The sequence below is a fragment of the Cottoperca gobio genome, chromosome 10 (genome assembly GCF_900634415.1).
Source record: "Cottoperca gobio chromosome 10, fCotGob3.1, whole genome shotgun sequence".
NCBI classification, from domain to species: Eukaryota; Metazoa; Chordata; class Actinopteri; order Perciformes; family Bovichtidae; genus Cottoperca; species Cottoperca gobio.
In genome coordinates this window covers 13,969,343-13,987,475 of record NC_041364.1, presented here as the reverse complement: position 1 = coordinate 13,987,475, position 18,133 = coordinate 13,969,343, and the positions used below count along the sequence as shown (strand labels likewise).

The 18,133-nt window shown below is 40.7% G+C and overlaps 3 protein-coding genes across 3 annotated transcripts in view; 1 reads left to right on the top strand and 2 right to left on the bottom strand.

Annotated features, from left to right (window-relative positions):
* Positions 1–4,308, bottom strand: part of LOC115014636 (soluble guanylate cyclase 88E-like) — an 8,619-nt gene extending 4,311 nt beyond the window's left edge. The window contains exons 1-9 of the mRNA XM_029441644.1: positions 4,189–4,308; positions 3,872–4,012; positions 3,207–3,346; positions 2,891–3,025; positions 2,053–2,176; positions 1,840–1,959; positions 1,632–1,716; positions 1,181–1,267; positions 254–371 (exon numbers count right to left, since the gene is read on the bottom strand). Coding sequence (XP_029297504.1) covers positions 254–371; positions 1,181–1,267; positions 1,632–1,716; positions 1,840–1,959; positions 2,053–2,176; positions 2,891–3,025; positions 3,207–3,346; positions 3,872–4,012; positions 4,189–4,308 — 1,070 coding nt within the window. The remainder of the gene's footprint in view (positions 1–253; positions 372–1,180; positions 1,268–1,631; positions 1,717–1,839; positions 1,960–2,052; positions 2,177–2,890; positions 3,026–3,206; positions 3,347–3,871; positions 4,013–4,188) is intronic.
* Positions 4,309–5,830: 1,522 nt separating this feature from the next.
* Positions 5,831–11,516, top strand: LOC115014556 (myozenin-2). The gene is made up of 6 exons (XM_029441520.1): positions 5,831–5,987; positions 6,535–6,631; positions 7,546–7,709; positions 8,753–8,906; positions 9,441–9,624; positions 10,435–11,516. Exons 2-6 carry the CDS (start codon positions 6,541–6,543, stop codon positions 10,616–10,618), a joined length of 777 nt encoding a protein of 258 aa, XP_029297380.1. The 5' UTR covers positions 5,831–5,987; positions 6,535–6,540; the 3' UTR covers positions 10,619–11,516.
* Positions 10,999–16,217, bottom strand: rbm22 (RNA binding motif protein 22). The gene is made up of 11 exons (XM_029441517.1): positions 16,081–16,217; positions 14,680–14,733; positions 14,539–14,568; positions 14,318–14,450; positions 14,098–14,198; positions 13,609–13,781; positions 13,170–13,370; positions 12,827–12,991; positions 12,241–12,329; positions 11,993–12,121; positions 10,999–11,719 (listed from the first exon to the last, which is right to left on the bottom strand). Exons 1-11 carry the CDS (start codon positions 16,132–16,134, stop codon positions 11,565–11,567), a joined length of 1,284 nt encoding a protein of 427 aa, XP_029297377.1. The 5' UTR covers positions 16,135–16,217; the 3' UTR covers positions 10,999–11,564.
* Positions 16,218–18,133: the final 1,916 nt, after the last annotated feature.

Below are 18,133 nucleotides of genomic sequence, written 5' to 3'. Positions count from 1 at the left end.
CTCATTTCATGCATGGTAAGTGCTGTTAGAATGGCCCCCTGATTTGATTCACTGCCCAGGCTTTTATTTCCAGCCTCGTAATTCAGTTTAGCTCTTGCTGCTTTTTTGAATGTTTTACTTTTCAACCACAGTGTTTTAATAAAGACCTGTGTCTATGGCTGTGTGTGTGTGTGTGTGTGTGTGTGTGTGTGTGTGTGTGTGTGTGTGTGTGTGTGTGTGTGTGTGTGTGTGTGTGTGTGTTCGGGGGGCTTACACAGGGGTTCCCAGGAAGATGATGGACTCCCACTCTGGCATGTATCTCATTTGTCCTTTTAGTTTTAGGCAGCGGGTCCCATCGCCCCAGCTCTCCATCGCATTAGCGCTGTTACCGTCTAAAAGAGGAGCACGATGAAATGCCAACAAGACAAACATTTAGAGAGTTTTATGTTAAATATCAGCAGTACATAATAACTACAATGTCCTCCTAATTGATTTGGCAGTCGATTATCGTTTTAGATTCAGATTAATATTTTTATGTTTTGCAGGAAACACACTTATTCGCTTTCTTGCTAACAGTTTAGATGAGAAGATCAATAGCACTCTCATATCTGTATGTTCATTATGAAGCTGAAGCCAGTAGCCAATTAGCGTACGTTTAGCATAACGACAGGGGGAAACAGCTATCCTGGCTCTGTCTTAAGGTAACAACAATTAATGGCTTCCAGTGGGTTTTGTGCACTCATTTCTTAGCTGCCACACAGTGAAAACACGACTTCAGAAAGGCATTAAAGACATAACCCCCCGCCCAATTAAATCATAACTCTTTTTCACTATGTTTTTTTGTAAACAAACAAGATATACTATTTTAATTATGGAGCTTTAGAGGTGCTGGTAGCCAGGGTTTTGTTATCTTTGGACAGAGCCAGGCTAGCTGTTTACTAAGTTAATGCTAAGCTAAGCTAACCCGCTGCTGGCTCCAGCTCTATATTGCCGGTACAGACATAAGAGTGGTATCAACCTTCATATCAACTGAACACCTCTCACCAAGAAAGCAAGTAAGTGTATTCTCCACCATGTCAAACTATGAGATTATTTTGTATTCTTTAAGTGTCTTTAATAGGTTTTATTTTGTCATAGTAAGACAGACTAGTTCAGTGTCTGTATGCTAAGGTGTTTTGTTAGATAACAGAATGGTCATGACCTTTGTAATCATCTCCAATAATGGACTGGAAAGCCATGAGCTCCACATCTACGTCAGCAGTGCGATTGGCATTTTCATAGTCAGAATCTGTGTAAAAACAGGAAAAACTGTGAGAGGCATAAACATTCATATTCACACCCTCCACCCGTGACCACCAGTGCTGGAATCAGTTCCCCTAAATTCAATCAATTTAGGTTGAATCAAGACATCAAACAATTCCATTTCTTCAACTGCAAGACCTCCTAAACTCTCAACTTCCATTCAGCAGTGTTTTCAAGGTAAATGTTGATGATCGAGCTCATGCACAAGAACAGACATTCATTTTACTGCAAACTGCTCCTTCTTTTTATCTAATAAAACTGAAATTGAGCGTGTCTTTTGCAACTGACTGCAGTGAAATTGATCTGTCCACAAGCCTGTCCACGCCCACCAGACACACACCCATGCTTACTCTGGATTCGGTTGTGAAGGTTCCTCTCTCTCTTCACAGGCTCCTTAGACATGATCTCAAACAGGTTGTTGGGGTGGGAGATGATCTGTGTACAGATTATTAAGTCAATATTATCAGCACTCATCAACATCCTGTTTAAAGCTGATATGTGTGTTGTTTATATACTGACCGCTGTAGCTAAACAGGGTCATGGAAAGTGGTGTCTCACCATGTTCCAGGTGAACTCCACTAGGGGGCGAGCCAGCAAGAAGGCATCAGTGATCTTCTTCCCATCCAGATCAGGGAAGACTGTGGACAGGCCTGAGCCAACATTATGCACCACCATGTCCTACAGAGTCAAAGAATTACAGTGAATATTCAATCATTTTCCGCTTCATGTTATTCATACGGTGAGTTTAGGATTGTAACTCAAAAGGATTACCTGTCTGAAGACGATGTTAAAGGGGAAGACCTCAAAGAAGAAGTCTGACGCTATGGGCAAAATATCCTGCTCTTCGTCATCCTCCTTCATGATGTAGCGGTAGGCTGAGTTGTCAAAGTTCAGCCTGCACAGACATACAGATCAACTTGTATTTTAGGTTAAGTATAAACTGTGGTGGAGAAAGTATTCTGATTGACAAAAGTAAAAGTACAAATACAACACAGTGAAATTACTCAGAACATTACTTGAGTAACACATAATATCAGTAAATTGTGCTTAAAGTATCTAAAGTAAAAGTATTCATTCTGAGGGGGGGGGTGGCCCATGTGACTGAAGTATTATTATATATTTAATTATTAGATTGATAGTACTAAAGCACCACTACAGTAGCTTTTCGCTGTACTGGTTATCCCAGGTGTAGCTACTTTTAATTACTGTGACCACCAGTGCAAAATATCAATAACCCCCTTTATGATGCCATCTGAGTTTGTTTTGGATTGCGCTGATAGAAAAAACATTTAAACCAATTAAGCATTTTTTTGCAGCTTGTCCCAAACAAAAAAGGATATCTTGCTCTTTGCTTCTGGGATTTAGAACAGTTTGGATTTCTGAAAAATAACTAGTCACAGTAGCTGCCAAAACAATGTTGTGGAGAAAAAAATACAATATTTCCTTCTTTAATGTGGAGAAGAAGAATGAAGTAGCATAACATGGAAATACTCAAGTAAATTACCTCATTACTGTACTTGAGTAAATGTACTTATGTTACTTTCCACCGCTGAGTATAAAAAGAACGGTGTGTGTGTGTGTGCGTGTGTGTGTGTGTGTGTGTGTGTACCTCATGGTGACATGGGAGTAGTCTCCGAGCATCTGCTCAGACAGCACCTCCACATGGATGTCGGTGTCGTAGAACTGCTTCCCCATCTGCCTCAGCTGACCCATGGCGTAGTGCAGATAGCCTTTGCGCTTACTCCTGCGGGTCACAGAGGAAGACAGTTCAGTATCAGTCTAAAATAAATCAACACAGCTTTCTCTCTGTTTGCCTTGTTTTTCTACTGTTATGTTTGATGCATGGTAGTCTATCAATCTCCCCCCTCCTCCTCCTCCTCCTCCTCCTCCTCCTCCTCCTCCTCCTCCTCTTCCTCGTCTCAGACCTGTAGTGGAGGGTGACTCCAGTGGCTGACTCCTCCTGGCAGAAGAAGGTCGGAGGCTGCACCTTGGGGTAGCTGAAGCGCAGGTACTCGTGAAGATTATCAAGGCCATTGACAAAGTCACGTACATGACGGCCCAGCACCTGAAGGCAGATACAGAAGGTGACAGGTCATGTCTAAGATAGTTGCTCTACCTTTTTATTATAGTACTTTTAAAGGGCCACTTGACTAATGTTAGACCAAACGGTCAGTTTTCTCTTCATGGGGAGAACAACTAAGTCTGTAAAAGCAGTTGTATAATGTCTTCTGTCTTCCTGGAGAAAATAACCCCCTTTATGATGCCATCTGAGTTAGTTTTGGATTGCGCTTATAGAAAAAACATTTAAACCAATTTAGCATTTTTGGAGCTTGACCCAAACAAGTGACTAGAACATATACACTATAAAAGGATATCTTGCCCTTTGCTGCTGGGATTTAAAATATTCTTGACTAAATTGTACATGAGTTGCATATTCCTTCTTCAATAATACCACACAATAAGATCATGTATATGAGACAATAAGAAAAGCAAAATAGCAGTGTTAAGGATAACTAGCTCACTGGGTATTTAATCATTTTCTCACACATCTACCAAAAGACAACACACTTCTGACAGATTTCTTTTTCACCTTTAGGATCCTGTCATAGCCGTACTTCCCAACAAAGCCTAAGAAGTAGACACCCCAGGAGTTCATCAGCTCATTGTAGGGCGTGCCTGTCACTCCACTGGCTGCCTTTGCAATACGAGGAATCACACTCTCACTATACACCTGCAGACACACATATATATATAGACCTTAATATTTCTTTTGACATCAGGACTATGAAGCTACAGAACAAAAGTAGACAGTTTGACTTGGATGCACACTGGCAGCACATCCTTCACAAATATATTACTATTCAGTGCATACATCCAGAATTATATTAATACTTTCAGACACTGTACCTGGTGGGTGACAAAAGAGTGTAACCTGACATCTGCTCTTTCTCTGACCAGCTTCCACACATCATCTCCGTAGGACTCCTTGATGAAGTCGTGAAGACTCTCACACAGCAGCCCGTACATTATGTCTCTCTGGATGGCAGCTCAAACTGAGTACTGTCAAGACTGCTCCCCGACTGATTGACTTCCAACAGTCCTCCCAAAGGCACCTGCAAGCGAAAAAGAAAAAGTTCAGAATGATGACTTTTCCAGTGCTGCAAGCTGAATTTTAATCAGTTTTGCTTTCAGCGTGAAGTTATGAAAAGCTTTTCATATTCCTCACTACCTGTGGAGTTTCAAACTTCTTCCGACTAGCTAGCCAGATAAAGTTTCATCTGAAGGCCAACGGTGCAAACGGTTTTAAATGTGCCCTAATCACACAAGCCTTTGAGTTTGAATGAGCGTCTATTGTTCTTGTGTCAGCTGTCAGCAACTGGTGGCTGTGCACTCCTCTGCAAGTGACATGAACACCCTGCGGGAGCCACCCCTCAAACACAGATGGCACCGGTCACCTTTTCATTATCTTGTTAATTCCCTTTTTATATCATTGAATTATCATTAGACAATTGACCTAATAATCTAATTTGTTATGAATTAATATAAGAAATAGGTTTAAATAAAATGGTACAGTGTGACGCAGCACTGAAATGTTATAATATATTGAAAGAAGGCTACTTGTGGTTTCTTTTTACAAAGGAAATGTGCCTTTTCTACTAAGCAAACACTATTAAATAAAGTATTAATGGGCAGCAACTATTCAACTTCCATTGTGTGTGTGCAGATGATTTTCTGTGACTCAGGATGATTTCTTTCACAGGCCGGGAGGCTTCCCACTGGGGGGGATAGTGGTGTTGTGGAGCAGGGCAGGTGTTAAATCGATATCCAATCTCAACAGAGATAAGGAAAATGTTTTTTCCCCACAGGCTCCTGCTGAGCTCAATGAATCAATTTGTAGGGGGGAAAAAGCTGCTCGATAAAGACTAACTTGAGTTCAAAAAGGCCAAATATAAAGTTAAAGGGCATCACTTCTTGTGCAACACAAATGTGAGTTAATGCAGAATTCACAACAGGAGTTTCTCTACAGTTAGTAAGCCAAGGAATAAATGAAAACAAAACAGCAAAAGCATTGTGTTATTTATTACTATCTTTTACGACGAATAAACAAAACTCACAGCAGTATTAAAGAAAAGGACGCCAAAAGTCTCCCACCATCCAAAATGGAAGTGCAAACTGCCACAGAGTTTAACCTTTGACCCTAAAATGCTAAACTGGGAGAAACAGAAATTGTTTTTGTGTGTATATGCTTACAGTGAAGAGGTTGGATGCTTGGCCTTCCTGACAGTGTCACTGTCTGGACAGCAGCTGTTATGACACACACACACACACACACACACACACACACACACACACACACACACACACACACACACACACACACACACTGAGAGGATCATATTTGTATTATCAAAGAGGCTTGCGGTCAGGATGTAAATCTTTATACATGCCCTTTCCCCTTAATCGGCCTTTTATACCCCCCTCCCTAAACACTCCCTCCATCCATCCTCACTCTCTTATCCCTCTACTAAAATAACCCAGTGAGGTAAGCACCCAAGGCATCCCGCAATGAGTTTTATACAGACTGTTCCTTCTCCGCCAAGGAGTCAGAGTAGAGCGTGGAAGCATCCCAGCTCCAGTACGGGATAAACCACACGATCATCAAGACCAGCTCCAACACCCGACATACAAGCAGGCAGCAGACACAGGTAAGGGCTGAGGTGAAGGGAGTGAACGCCTTTATTATGGTCAAAAGAAACACTTTCCTACAGTCTGACTGAACAGTGTGAAGTGCTTAAGCTGCCAGGTCCTTTAATGAACTGTAGACAGGAAACTTATAAAACTATACATTTCTATGAGGCTGGAGAGACAGATTTAAAGCGTAGAAGATGCACTGTGTGTGTTTTAAATGTGACAATTTTCATTTTTCTAGTTTTACATGAAATGAATGCAAACAAAACAGTTCACAAAAGTAAGAAAATATCTTTTTCTTTTTTTTTAAACAGCAAAGGCATTGCCTGAAGTTGAGACATATGTCTAGAGTAATTGTGTCACAACAAAAGGACTTAGCTTATCATTTAGGACGTGTGGTATATCTAGTTCTATGATATAGAAGGGTGTTTTTCTTGCTTTTGTCATTTAATAAGAAGAGAGATTTGTTGTGGTAAATGATATTTTAAAGAAGTAAAAGTATCATAAAACAAACTAAAAATCCATAATAATAATTATTCACATGGCAACATGTGTGTCCATCAGAGGAAGATGATGATGATGATGATGCAGTCAGGCCTGGATGACATGACTAAGCAGAGGAGGTTGCAGGCTCAGGCTCTGTGCAAGGAAGCCAGGGGAGGTAAGTGTGGATGCATTGATTTCATTTCAGATTGCAGTCTCTGTACATTATCAGACAGAACTGACATGCACATGCATACACTATTTGGAACTAAGCTAATTAACACCAATGGTCAAACTGCAACAGTGTGTAATCACAAGCCGGGGCTGTCAGATGTAATTGAGCCAAACATCAAAGTGGGCTAGCACACAGCATGGAGACACATGCAATACTGTGCACCCAAATCCCAGGAGTGTGTTGTTGAAATTCTCCAAACATTCCGGCAGGGACCATCCCAGTTTCTGTTTGTTTTTTAGCGCTGTCTGCCAGCTAGCTTTGAAAGCAAGTCCCCTAAACTCAGCAAAATATAACTCCCACTCTCACATACCATGACTTCTCCGAACGCTTTTCATGCGTGATACATGAGACTTTCATCCAAAGATTTTATTTATATGCCCAGTTACCCATGCAACCCTGGACCACGACAAACATTACACACCCCTTGACATCATCTTAAGGCTATTTCAGACCCGCCACTGTGCCTTGATATAACACGAGAAGAGACGCTGAGCAAAATCTAAGCGGATACCAACTTAGTGATGCTGCACACGGTTCAGCTTTCTTATATCACTGCCCCTCAGCTGTTAAAGTCGACAGAAGTAAGAAGATCAGAGGAGACATTATGATTTGCCAAAGGTCCTTATTATTCTGTGTTACTCTCCGTCTCTTCCTAAATGCCTGGTAGTTGCTGTTATCATTGCCTTTGCACAACTGAATGTCATGATGCATCTGTGCAGGGTTAGAGCCACCTAACCATGCCACACAGCACAAAAACCCAAATGGATTTCTCTTCTCTGATACTGCCATTTAAAAAATACACAGGAATATTAAACAGAGGCTGAAAACATCTCCATTTGTGTGCCGTGTTGTGTCAGGGGGTCTGAACCTCGGGAAGAAGATCAGCGTTCCAAAGGACGTGATGATGGAGGAGCTCAACCTTCCATCTAATCGAGGCTCTCGCATGTTTCAGGAGAGACAGAAACGCGTCGAGAGGTTCACGCTGGAGAACGCTGCCAATGGTGCTTACAACACCAACAATGTACGGAACATAGCACAATAGCACACAATGACTCCTATCTACTGACATTACTGCCACCTACAACCCCAAAAGGATGTATACCTGAGTTTCTGACATGTAGTTAATGCTTAATAACAGCTTGTTGTCAAATTGATCAAATAGCTACAATTAATGGCCAATGAAGTGTGATTCTTCTCTGACCTTTCTCCGTGCCTCGTGTCTTTGGGGTACAGCAACAGATATTTAACATCTTACCACAATATGTGCAAGTGCAAAATAAGCTGTTTTCACCTTGATGAATGATATATTTATAAAAAACTAAAAGCTATTTAATGAGACAGGAGTATCCTTAACAAACAATGTTTTGTACTCCAGCAATTAAGTATTGCACTTTTATAAAGTTGGCAGGCCCACAAGAGACATGGACAATAGGAAAGCAGCAGAGGGTGAGATATCCTAACCTTTTGTCTGTAGTTTAAGACAAAATCAAAAACATACATAACTACGCTGACCATAATGCAATTCAGTGGCGTCTTTTACTGCCTTCTAAATACTCACTTTTTCCGTACCCCACACCTCCAGTTTGTAATGCAGGCTTTCTGTTCAAACTGTTGTCAATGTCTCAAACCCAAGATGAAAAAACTGATTCCATCATCAGGGAATTTTTTTGAAAGCTCTCTTCAGAGCAAAGGAGGCGCATGCAGCTCTTTGCACAGGCTGAGTAGTTCTCCGTGCTACAAGTAAACTGAATTTCATGTGTCAAATCGGTGGAGTGCCCCTTCAATAAACTGTGCTACAGTATTTGTGGGAAAAACTTCCTCCCCAAAACCATCAGGATGCTAATCTCTGTCCAGTGTCTGTCTCAGACCACAATTATATTTGCACAAATGGGACATTATTTATTTTACATTTTATCTATATTAAAATATACACTTTAACGTTTTTTAATCTTACACATTGTATTCGTCATGTTTCCTTTTTTTTCTGATCCTTGTTGAAAATATGAGTATGTGACAAATAAATCTTTGAATTTCGTCGTAATTCTAACTTTGTCCATTTCCCAGGTCTACCCAGAGGCCGTCCCTCCGCCACAGAACGTCCCCCAAACACAGGGAGAAAAAGAGAACCAGGTTATCTCTATCCCTGGTAAGCACAGCCTGGTCATGAACCTTCAGAAGACTGTAGCAAAGAAAGGCAGTCCTGCCGTCCTCGCTCCAGGTAAACCTAAATACATGGTGAAGCAAAGACACAGGCTATAAAACAAGCTCAGCACACTGCCAAATGTTTGGGCACTGCATCTCACTTTGAAAGTGTTTACTTTTCATGTGGAAATGTATCGAGCAAACAAATTACTTTTCTTATTGTCAGTGCCAGGAGAGTTGGCAGAAAGCAGTTGTGTGACCATCTTTGCTGAGTGCTGTTGTGTATTTGTCCTGACAGAAGGCACTGCTTACAGTCTGACTGACAGCGAGCTGAGCTCTGTTTATTGTCGGGGAGTCACACAGATCTAATTACTATAGTTTCTATTGTTGACAGGAGTGGCAGCAAAGATATTTATATGACTTTTGTGCTTTGCTGTGGTTTTTTAATTAGTTCTAAACCTAGGAAATACCATTTTTTTCTGGGGAAAAAAGGGGTTTTGTTTTACTTACACTGGATTTAAAAGATGAAATTACTCAAATTAAAGTAACAAAGCTTTTACTTTATTTATAGTGTATTTATACCCACTGACATCAGACTTGTTTCTGTCAGGATATTCTGGCCCTCTGAAGGATATTCCTCATGAGAAGTTCAACACAACAGTGATCCCCAAATCCTACTGTTCCCCATGGAGCAACTCTTTGGGAACCAACATAGAGCTCCTCAATGCCCTCAATACCCCGCTGCCCGAGCTTCCACAGAGACTACAGCCTTCCAACTACAGGTGCTTCAACAGGTAAATCTGCCTTTCCACTTCTGCAGCTGCTGCTCAGTTGACCCAAATAAACCATGAATTGTCAAATCTTATTCAGTTGGAAACACGGGCTTCTTCAAATAGACCCACAGATGACCTAACCATGTCATCCATCACAATCATCTCTTCCCTCGGCTCCACTCCATGTTTCCACAGTTAGAAAATGAATCTCTGGCTTCGCCTCTTTGGAGTGAGGCTGTGAGATGACTATTTTGAACCCTGGCTCTTGAAAGATGATCCACTAGGGTGCTGCCAGCTTTAAATGCCTCCCCACAAGACAGATTACGCACGAAAAGGAATCGCCTTTCTCACAGCACATAAGGAATTGCATCACACCAGTGAGGCAGTATAAAGGTTAATCTTGGGCAGATGGAAAAATGGACAATATCTGAAAGACAAACTCAGACTTAAGTCAATTATGGCTGTCAATCTCTCCGTTTCTGCCAGTCAGCAAGGAAGTGTACCCCCCTGTGGAGGGATCTGTTACGCCATTAAGAGTATTATAACATTGTAAAGTCTTAATTAAATCTGAACTCCAGTGCAGTTACACAAGTAGAAAAAGTTCAACACACCCAATTAGATCCTGAATCCCTGGTGGCTTTCTCCTGCTAACAGCAGTTAAAATCAGAGTGATGACCAAACCGGGTATCACGTATCATTTAAAAGTCCCCCCCACCCCCTTTATAGGAAGGAGCCTGAGCCATACGATACCTCGGGTCATGTTCTGCCAGGAATATGAAACACAATGCATTCAGCCTGCTTAATAATAACTCCTCTCTCTTTGTCTCTCAGATCTGCCAGGCCATTCGGGGGAGCTATGGCCAGCGAGAGGGTGATCCCAGTGATTGGCTTTGAGGCAGTAGAATCCCAATACCTGCCCGGCATCGCTCTGGACCGCATGTGTCGACGGCCCAACTTCAACAAAGCACCCAGGGGATGGGGAATTGATTACTACCCCGAATCTAACGAACTATGAAAAGGGTGCTGATCAGCTAAAAGACTGAAGCACAGACCTATGCTTGCTGCTCTCTTCATACGAGGTTAGTCCCTCTGTTAATCAGTGGGCGCAGCAGGGGAGAGAAAAACAATCATGCATGATATATAGTTATTTGCTACTGCCGAGTGGTCTGTCCAGTTGAGGTAAACAAGACGCCTGCAATCACTTCACTATCGCACTAGTTGTATACAATGCAGCCACAGGCTGAACGGTTGTTTCCTTTGCATTATCTGATCCCATCAACGTCAACTCCTCTTTCCCCACTCCAAGTGTCAATCACACTGTGACGTTATCATCTTAACCCCCTCCTTTGTCTCATGCTACAGCACAAGTACTAATGAATAATATGTACTCTGAACTCAATGACAAAATGGCCTCATTTTAATGACAAGTGAAAACAACATTCAAAGAAAGCCTTACAATAAACAAAGTCATTTTGCTGTGGACTTTTAAGATTCTGTCAAATAAAACAAATTGCTGAAAATTAACAGTTTTTAAAAAATGCTCCTCAGAAACCTACTCCATGTTGCACAATGTGACAAAAAAAAGTTTGACATTTTTATATGTACAATGGCTCCAACCACAGGAGCCTGTATACATGGCCCTGATCACATTGGCCTGTACTCTCATGTTAGAAGTCTGCTGTTGCCGTTCTGGTACTTTTTAACTGCGAGACGAGACAAAGTCATCTTGGAATATCCCGGTTGTCGTCTCTCCTGATACAGATGGTGCTCGTTCAGTTCACTCACGTCACTGCATGTGGCATACTAAATCTGATGTTATCCAGTAAGACAGAACAGGGTTTCTCCCAGAAGCAGTCTGCAGGTTTCAGGCCCACTGACTGCATCTGAAGTGAAAGCACCTGACCAGGTTTGACGTAGGAAAAAGAATGACACCTAATCGCAGTATGACATCACTCGGGCAGCTATTCACCCTGACGAGAGCCGTGTGCAGCATGGGCACCCATGCGCTGAGGATCCTGGGAGGGGTAGTGGATTTGACCAGGAGGTCTCATGCTCATTGGAGGGGGCATCGGTGGAGCCATGTGACTCATGGGGTGAAACATTGGAGGGCCGAAACCTGATGGAACAGATGAAAAAAAACAATACAGCATTAGGCATCTACCTTTTCAGTGTTTAAATGATTTACACCATGCTACGTGATGGATCAATTCTTTGCAAAAATGTATTGTGAAAACCTATAAACAGATCAGGATTACCAAAAGTAATAGTAAAATAACTATTTTATATTGGATATACAGTACCAGTCAAAAGTTCACATTGAATGAGAAGGTGTGTCCAAACCTTTGACTGGTACTGTACGTATATATGTGATATATCTATGAGATTTTACCTGGAGGAGGCGGGTTGATGCCTGGAGGTGGGGGCAGAGCAATGTTCATGACCGCAGGAGAGGTGATAGGGTCCAGGTTAAAGTAGTTTGCAGGAGCTTCTTCATCTAAAGCTGGAGGTGGCGGTAGAGCTATAGCACACAGAGAATATAAGTAAAGTAGACATTAGAGACTACTTTCAATTACACTCACATGACTATGTCCACACACACACACACACACACACACACACACACTCTCACACACTCACCTCCAGGCAGTCCAGGAACAGGATCAAGTCTGGTGCCCATCTCACTGATGCCATCTTTAATGCCCTCTTTCCCTCTTGCAGCCTGAGACCTAAAAAGACAATATAAGATTTTGTTTGTAAATATCTATATCTCTATATATATATATATATATATATATATATATATATATATATATATATATATATATATATATATATATATATATATATATATATATATATATATATATATATATATATATATATATATATATATATATATATATATATATAATAATAAATAAATAAATAAAAGTCCAAGTTACTCACACACACGCTCAAATGTACGCTCAACTGTGACTGTGGTGGTAGCAATATTCCAATATTACTTTTAATCACACATTTTCTCTGAACACCACCTGGTGTTTAATTAGCAAATTAACACTATAGATCCTAACATATCCTCCAATGTGGCTCCACTAAGTGGGGCTGTATGAAAGCTAAGAAATCAGTTGGCAGGAGGAGCTTTTAGTGTTGCATCAACAGAATGGATGAGCATGGATTAAGCATCAGTTTGGTGATGGGAACCCTAATGCTAGTTTCTTACCTTCCCCACTTGACAGTGAGCCTCCGTCCATTAATGATGAGTTTGTTGAAGGACTTCTCTGCAGCCATTTCCGCTGACTGCCGAGTGGCAAACTGGATGAAGGCACACTGTTGCCTCTGGACTATGGTAATGGTGCGAATCTCACCAAACTGGTAAAAGTGACTCCTGCAATAAAACCAGATACAATGTTCAATAGATCAAAGACACTTGAAGTTGGAAGGTGTAAAATTGTAACAGTGAACGACATGACAATGAAATTATATTCTACTTTATTTGCAAAATGAGTAAACCCAGCTCCCAATGGAAACAGGAAGTTGTACAGTTATGAAATAGAAATCCTTACTTGAGATCTCCATCAGTGACAGTATCCCCCAAACCCCCGATGTAGAGGGTGGTGATGGACTTGTCGTCTGGTGGGTCCAGTCGGGGCATAGTTGAGGCCCGTTTCAGCAGCTTGTCAGCGACAGGGTCATTAATGCCGTAGTAACGGTCCTTTATGTTCTGGTCGGCTAGAGGATCATCAGGATCTGTGGGTTTCTCGTGCCTGTTTGAAAAGGACAACCAGAATGAGCAAAGGCAACAACTATAACTGATGAGACAATTACAGTCAACCTTAAATGAACCATAACACCACTTTTCTATGTTAATCAGTACTCAAATAATTAGTATAAACAAAAACAAAATAAGTTAAGAAACAATCAGCACACACTGCTGATCCCACAGCACCAAGTTTGACCTCTAAGTAACTGCAACTATAGCCTATTTAAGGAAGTATCACTCACCTGTAGGGACACTCCTCCCCTCTCTTACACTCTCCCTTCACCCAGAAGGAGCAGATGTGCGGCCGGTTCCTCTTGTAGTATGGTGTGGTCCGGGCCAGTTTCAGCAACATATCACTAGAGCTGGGTGCTTTACCAAGCTGGCCCACTGGCCGTGTGCCATCAGTATTGGCTATCTAAGAACATAGAGGTTCAAATAGACATGAGTGATAAGTTACAAAAAAAATAATCCAACCTTAGAAAGGATCATTAGGGATGTCCCATTTTGTCTACCATTTCATATACAAATATGCATTTACTTCCAGTGTTTTATTAGTTTAACAAGCTGAACCCTGTCCAAACCTTTCCTATGTGTAGGAAAGACAAATAATAATAATAATAATAATAATAATAATAGAAAAAAATATTGGGATCCTACAAGCTAGTTTGAGGTGATGGAAAATACAATTAACAGAACAAATATTATGTGTCTGCATCAGACAACAATTATACCTCTCTCTCCATGTTCTGTGTGTAGTACTCTTTGTTGACATCCGACTTAGGAACCTCATCTTTAACTGACAGGCCGGTGTCTCTGACCTGAATAGGCAAGCCTGTAAAATACAAGGCGTGACAAGAAGGTTAAACGTGCATAGCTACATGCTTCACCGAGCCATACAAAAATTAACACAGGCCAAATTACAATTACAAGGAGTTAGTTGCAGAGACTTACCAAACTCCAGGTCCAGCAGACATGTCTGACAAACATTCTTCATTTTACTGCAGGTCTGACAGACCTCCGTCTTCTTAAAACGCATTCGTGTCCCTGGACACCATCGGAACACGGTAAATGGTCGGGCACAAATCTGATGGGCAAAGAATGTAAATATATAAATAAATAAAAAACATAGTGTTGAGTGTTATGAGATTTAAAATACTAAAGCAAAAACATACCTTGCATTCTTTCCCATACTTCTCCTTGGTCTGTAAAACAAAGCATGAACACATTTGAACACACACACACACACAAATTGATATTAACACTACAATAAAATAACCTCCAAATCATTATGATACACAGCAATGCAAACTCACCATGCGGATGTAAGGGTTTTCTCCTAAACATGTCTGACACAGAATTGGAAAATCCTGAAAGACAAAAAAGGAAAACAGATTTAGTAAAAAAAACAAACAAGCAACATATCTGTTATGCAGCCATACGTCTGTTGATCGTCCAACAGTCCCCTGATGAGTTACCTGAGACAGTAACGTTATGTTTCACTTTCTGCTTTAGGCTCATTGGCAATGTTACATGAGTGAATACAGGGCAATAGGACCTACTCGCTTCTATTTTGTCATCTGTTGAAGGATGTTGTTTCAATCTTAGTGCTAGCTAGCTGCTGAAAAGGACCATGCCTTAATCCATCCTACTGACAGCATCAGCCAAACACCTAAATAAAGGCAGCTCTTGAGGCTCAAGCGTCAACGACACAGTCTAGGGTTGCAATCTTTATATTCTGGTGTCTTAATAAAACCAACATTGGCCAAAGGCCCAGTTGGGTCATGACTTAAGAGGAAACTGCTTGCAGCCTTATATAGTGGGCATAGAAAGGATCAAGAAAAGAGAGGATCAAAATGACAGTTTCTTGATGCACAACAGTACATTGAAGGGTTAAGATTTGGTAGATATATGATCATTTAGCTCAAATGCCAGGTTATCGTTACATCAATAAGATTCCCACTACAATGAACATCACAAAGCGTGGTTAAAATAATGCATGACAAATTCAGAGCCAATTATAAACACCGATCACATTTATTCTGTTATTTCAATGAGTATTAGTATATATAGAGTAATACAAGTTAGATTGACCGGTCATGCAAACGGATTTGGTCTCTTCCTGTGAGCGCCTGTTAGGCTAACGTTAGCTATAGCTCCAGCTTTATGATACGAGTTTACAATAACCAAGCCAATCCAAAACAACAATAATATTGTGATGTGCCGGGTTGTCTCAATTCTGTATAACCCGGTTATGTGTGGAAATGGAAGTTGTTAGCTGGTTGGCGTTAACGGTAATTAATGAAACCTCGTTTTATTATTGTTAGCCTAGCTTGTTCGTTTTAGCCTTCATTAGCTCTGATGGCTAGTATTAGCGCCAAACATGTTACGGTCAAATTAACCGAGTGCTTAGTTTTAGGCAAATCTTGGACGTTATCACCCATCTTCTATAGCTCACTATTGTTAATATTAAATTATGATGTTTTGAGAATTGACGTTTACACTATAGCCAACAGAGGCTATAGCAGAAGATAGCAGCCACGCTTCTACAAGCTAGCGTTAGCTAACAGAAGGCTAACTTGCTATCAAGGAAACTGGACAGATTTGTGGTAAATTGGTAGATTATATGGTCATGTAAATTATGTGAATTTAACTGTAAATGATGGTGTTTTAGTCACACTCCCTGTCCCGTAAACTATACTGCCGATTAAACGTACCGCGTCTTCCCAGTTCTGTCTATTGTAGGTGTTCGATCCCAGCGACGTCGCCATTTTGCAGAGTGTGAGTCCAACGGGAGGTGTCAGACCACAATGCACCGCGCCAGAGGGCCACGTTTCACTTTAGGGTGTCGCCCTATTTCAATAAACCATCAAACATAATCTAATTAAGAAAAACATGTAAATAGCCTATAAGGAGCTAATATAAATATTGGGAAAGTATAAATATTGGATTGCACCACAACTAACAGTTTAGGAATAAAGCTCTTTGTGTCTTTGTTTGGTTGTATACATTATCATTTTACTGTAGTAGGCTATCTCTTATAATACATAGGGATATGGTAGGCTATATGTTCATTCTATTTAAGCATTTTTACTTGATGCTTCTTTACATTTCTACTGCACTCCATTTCAGAGGCAGTGATTGCACATTTTACTCGATTTACAGGCTACATTTATCTAAATGTTACTAGTTACTTTTCAGATTAAATGTTTACTTTTTAACTTTTACTTGTGATGGTGATATTTTTACATTCTGGTAGAAGGCTAATTAAAGATTGTGAGTAGCCTACTTTTTTTCACCACTGTGTGTGTGTGTGCGCGTGTGAGCGCGTGTGAGACAGGCTGACTGTCTGGTGTGTGTGAGCTTGTATAAGCCAAGTGTGTAGTCCACTTACAGTTTATCTATCCACCTGTTCCAATCCAGGTCAGGGTGTCTTTGCTGTGTGAAACTCCAATTAGCGGGGCATAGGCTGTTTGAGATTACGGATGGGCATTAATCCCCTAATGTTTATTTAAAGCCAGGGTGAGGTTGTGGAGGAGTCAAAGGACAGGGATTTATAAATCCAGGTCTGAAAAGCTAGCAACTTTTAGGCTACTTCCAAATGAAAAACATCTCTTTTCTTACCGATGATGTCTGAGTTAGATTAAATGATCTCATGATAATCAGACTCATTGTGCTCATCAGCTAGGTAACACTAATTATTGATCAAAAATTGTGATCGTATTTCCAGGGGAAAAGTTTAAACTGAAATCTCTTGCGACCTCCGCCTGTGCCCCTTGTATCCGGAGGCATAGTCTGTCTCTTGCACCGTGTAGAGTGGGACACTGAGGTAAGCCTTCCGTGCATTGCCTTCTTTGTCTTAATGAGTCGTCTGACCCTATCTCCACTATCATGTGATGTGGATGAGACAGCCAAAGCTGTTTTGAAGGATGGCTTTGTCTTGGATTTAGCCACTCTGTAAGCAAAATCACCAACCTCACGAATCACAAGGCCAGAGGACATGTAGGTGTACCATTACCTCACAGCTGCTCCATGTTTTGTAACTCTATTTAAGATATTGCATTCTTAAGTTGTTTTTGATGGTCGATATCATATCTTCCTATGTGGTAGTACTACACTGTGACATTATTTCTGATTTATGCACAATTTATGTTCATTTATATGTGTAATAAAAGGATATTTGTTGTCCTGAAACCATGTTTGTTAAAAGCCAGCTATGAGTTATGTAATTCAAGATTGATGCTAGCAATAATCAGTGCCATAATTGGATATATTCCCCTAATAAGATAATAAAACCATCAATAAAAGTGTAAGTATAGTAGTTTCTTAGATATACCATAGCAGTACTTTGAGTGACAATTGTACTTAGTAGTAATCTAGGAATACTGGGATTTATTTTATCATAACCTAAATCAATTTCCATTTGATGAAACACTGATTATACAAATTAAAAACCCATGTTTGCATAGAACCTTGTTGTGTGATCTGCATGGTGTGGTGACTAATCAAAAATCTTCACGAGTCTATCCCTAAGCTCCGTTTCCTAGGAAATAGGAATCATAAAACTTTCAGGAAAATAGCACTGCACAATTAAAATCCGAGTTGAGTAGCGCCACACACGGTCCGCCAATATCCTAATCTCACCAGTGAAGAGCACGGATGCAGATAAACCCGTGCATGAATATGATCGCAGACATTTCTTTGAGGAGTTGTGTAGTAAACCCATGCATGTATGCGCATATCAGAGACAAAAATGTGCCGTGCTGGCGC

Bases quoted from the DNA above. Each gene is read 5' to 3' on its own strand.
- rbm22 (XM_029441517.1), bottom strand. From the start codon at position 16,134: ATGGCGACGTCGCTGGGATCGAACACCTACAATAGACAGAACTGGGAA. The intron at 14,734-16,080 runs GTACGTTTAATC...TTTGTCTTTCAG, and splicing joins GACAGAACTGGGAAGACGCG to GATTTTCCAATTCTGTGTCA. The intron at 11,720-11,992 runs GTAAAATCTCAT...CTGTTCCATCAG, and splicing joins CATCAACCCGCCTCCTCCAG to GTTTCGGCCCTCCAATGTTT.
- LOC115014556 (XM_029441520.1), top strand. From the start codon at position 6,541: ATGATGATGATGATGATGCAGTCAGGCCTGGATGACATGACTAAGCAG. The intron at 6,632-7,545 runs GTAAGTGTGGAT...GTGTTGTGTCAG, and splicing joins GTGCAAGGAAGCCAGGGGAG to GGGGTCTGAACCTCGGGAAG. The intron at 7,710-8,752 runs GTACGGAACATA...TCCATTTCCCAG, and splicing joins GTGCTTACAACACCAACAAT to GTCTACCCAGAGGCCGTCCC.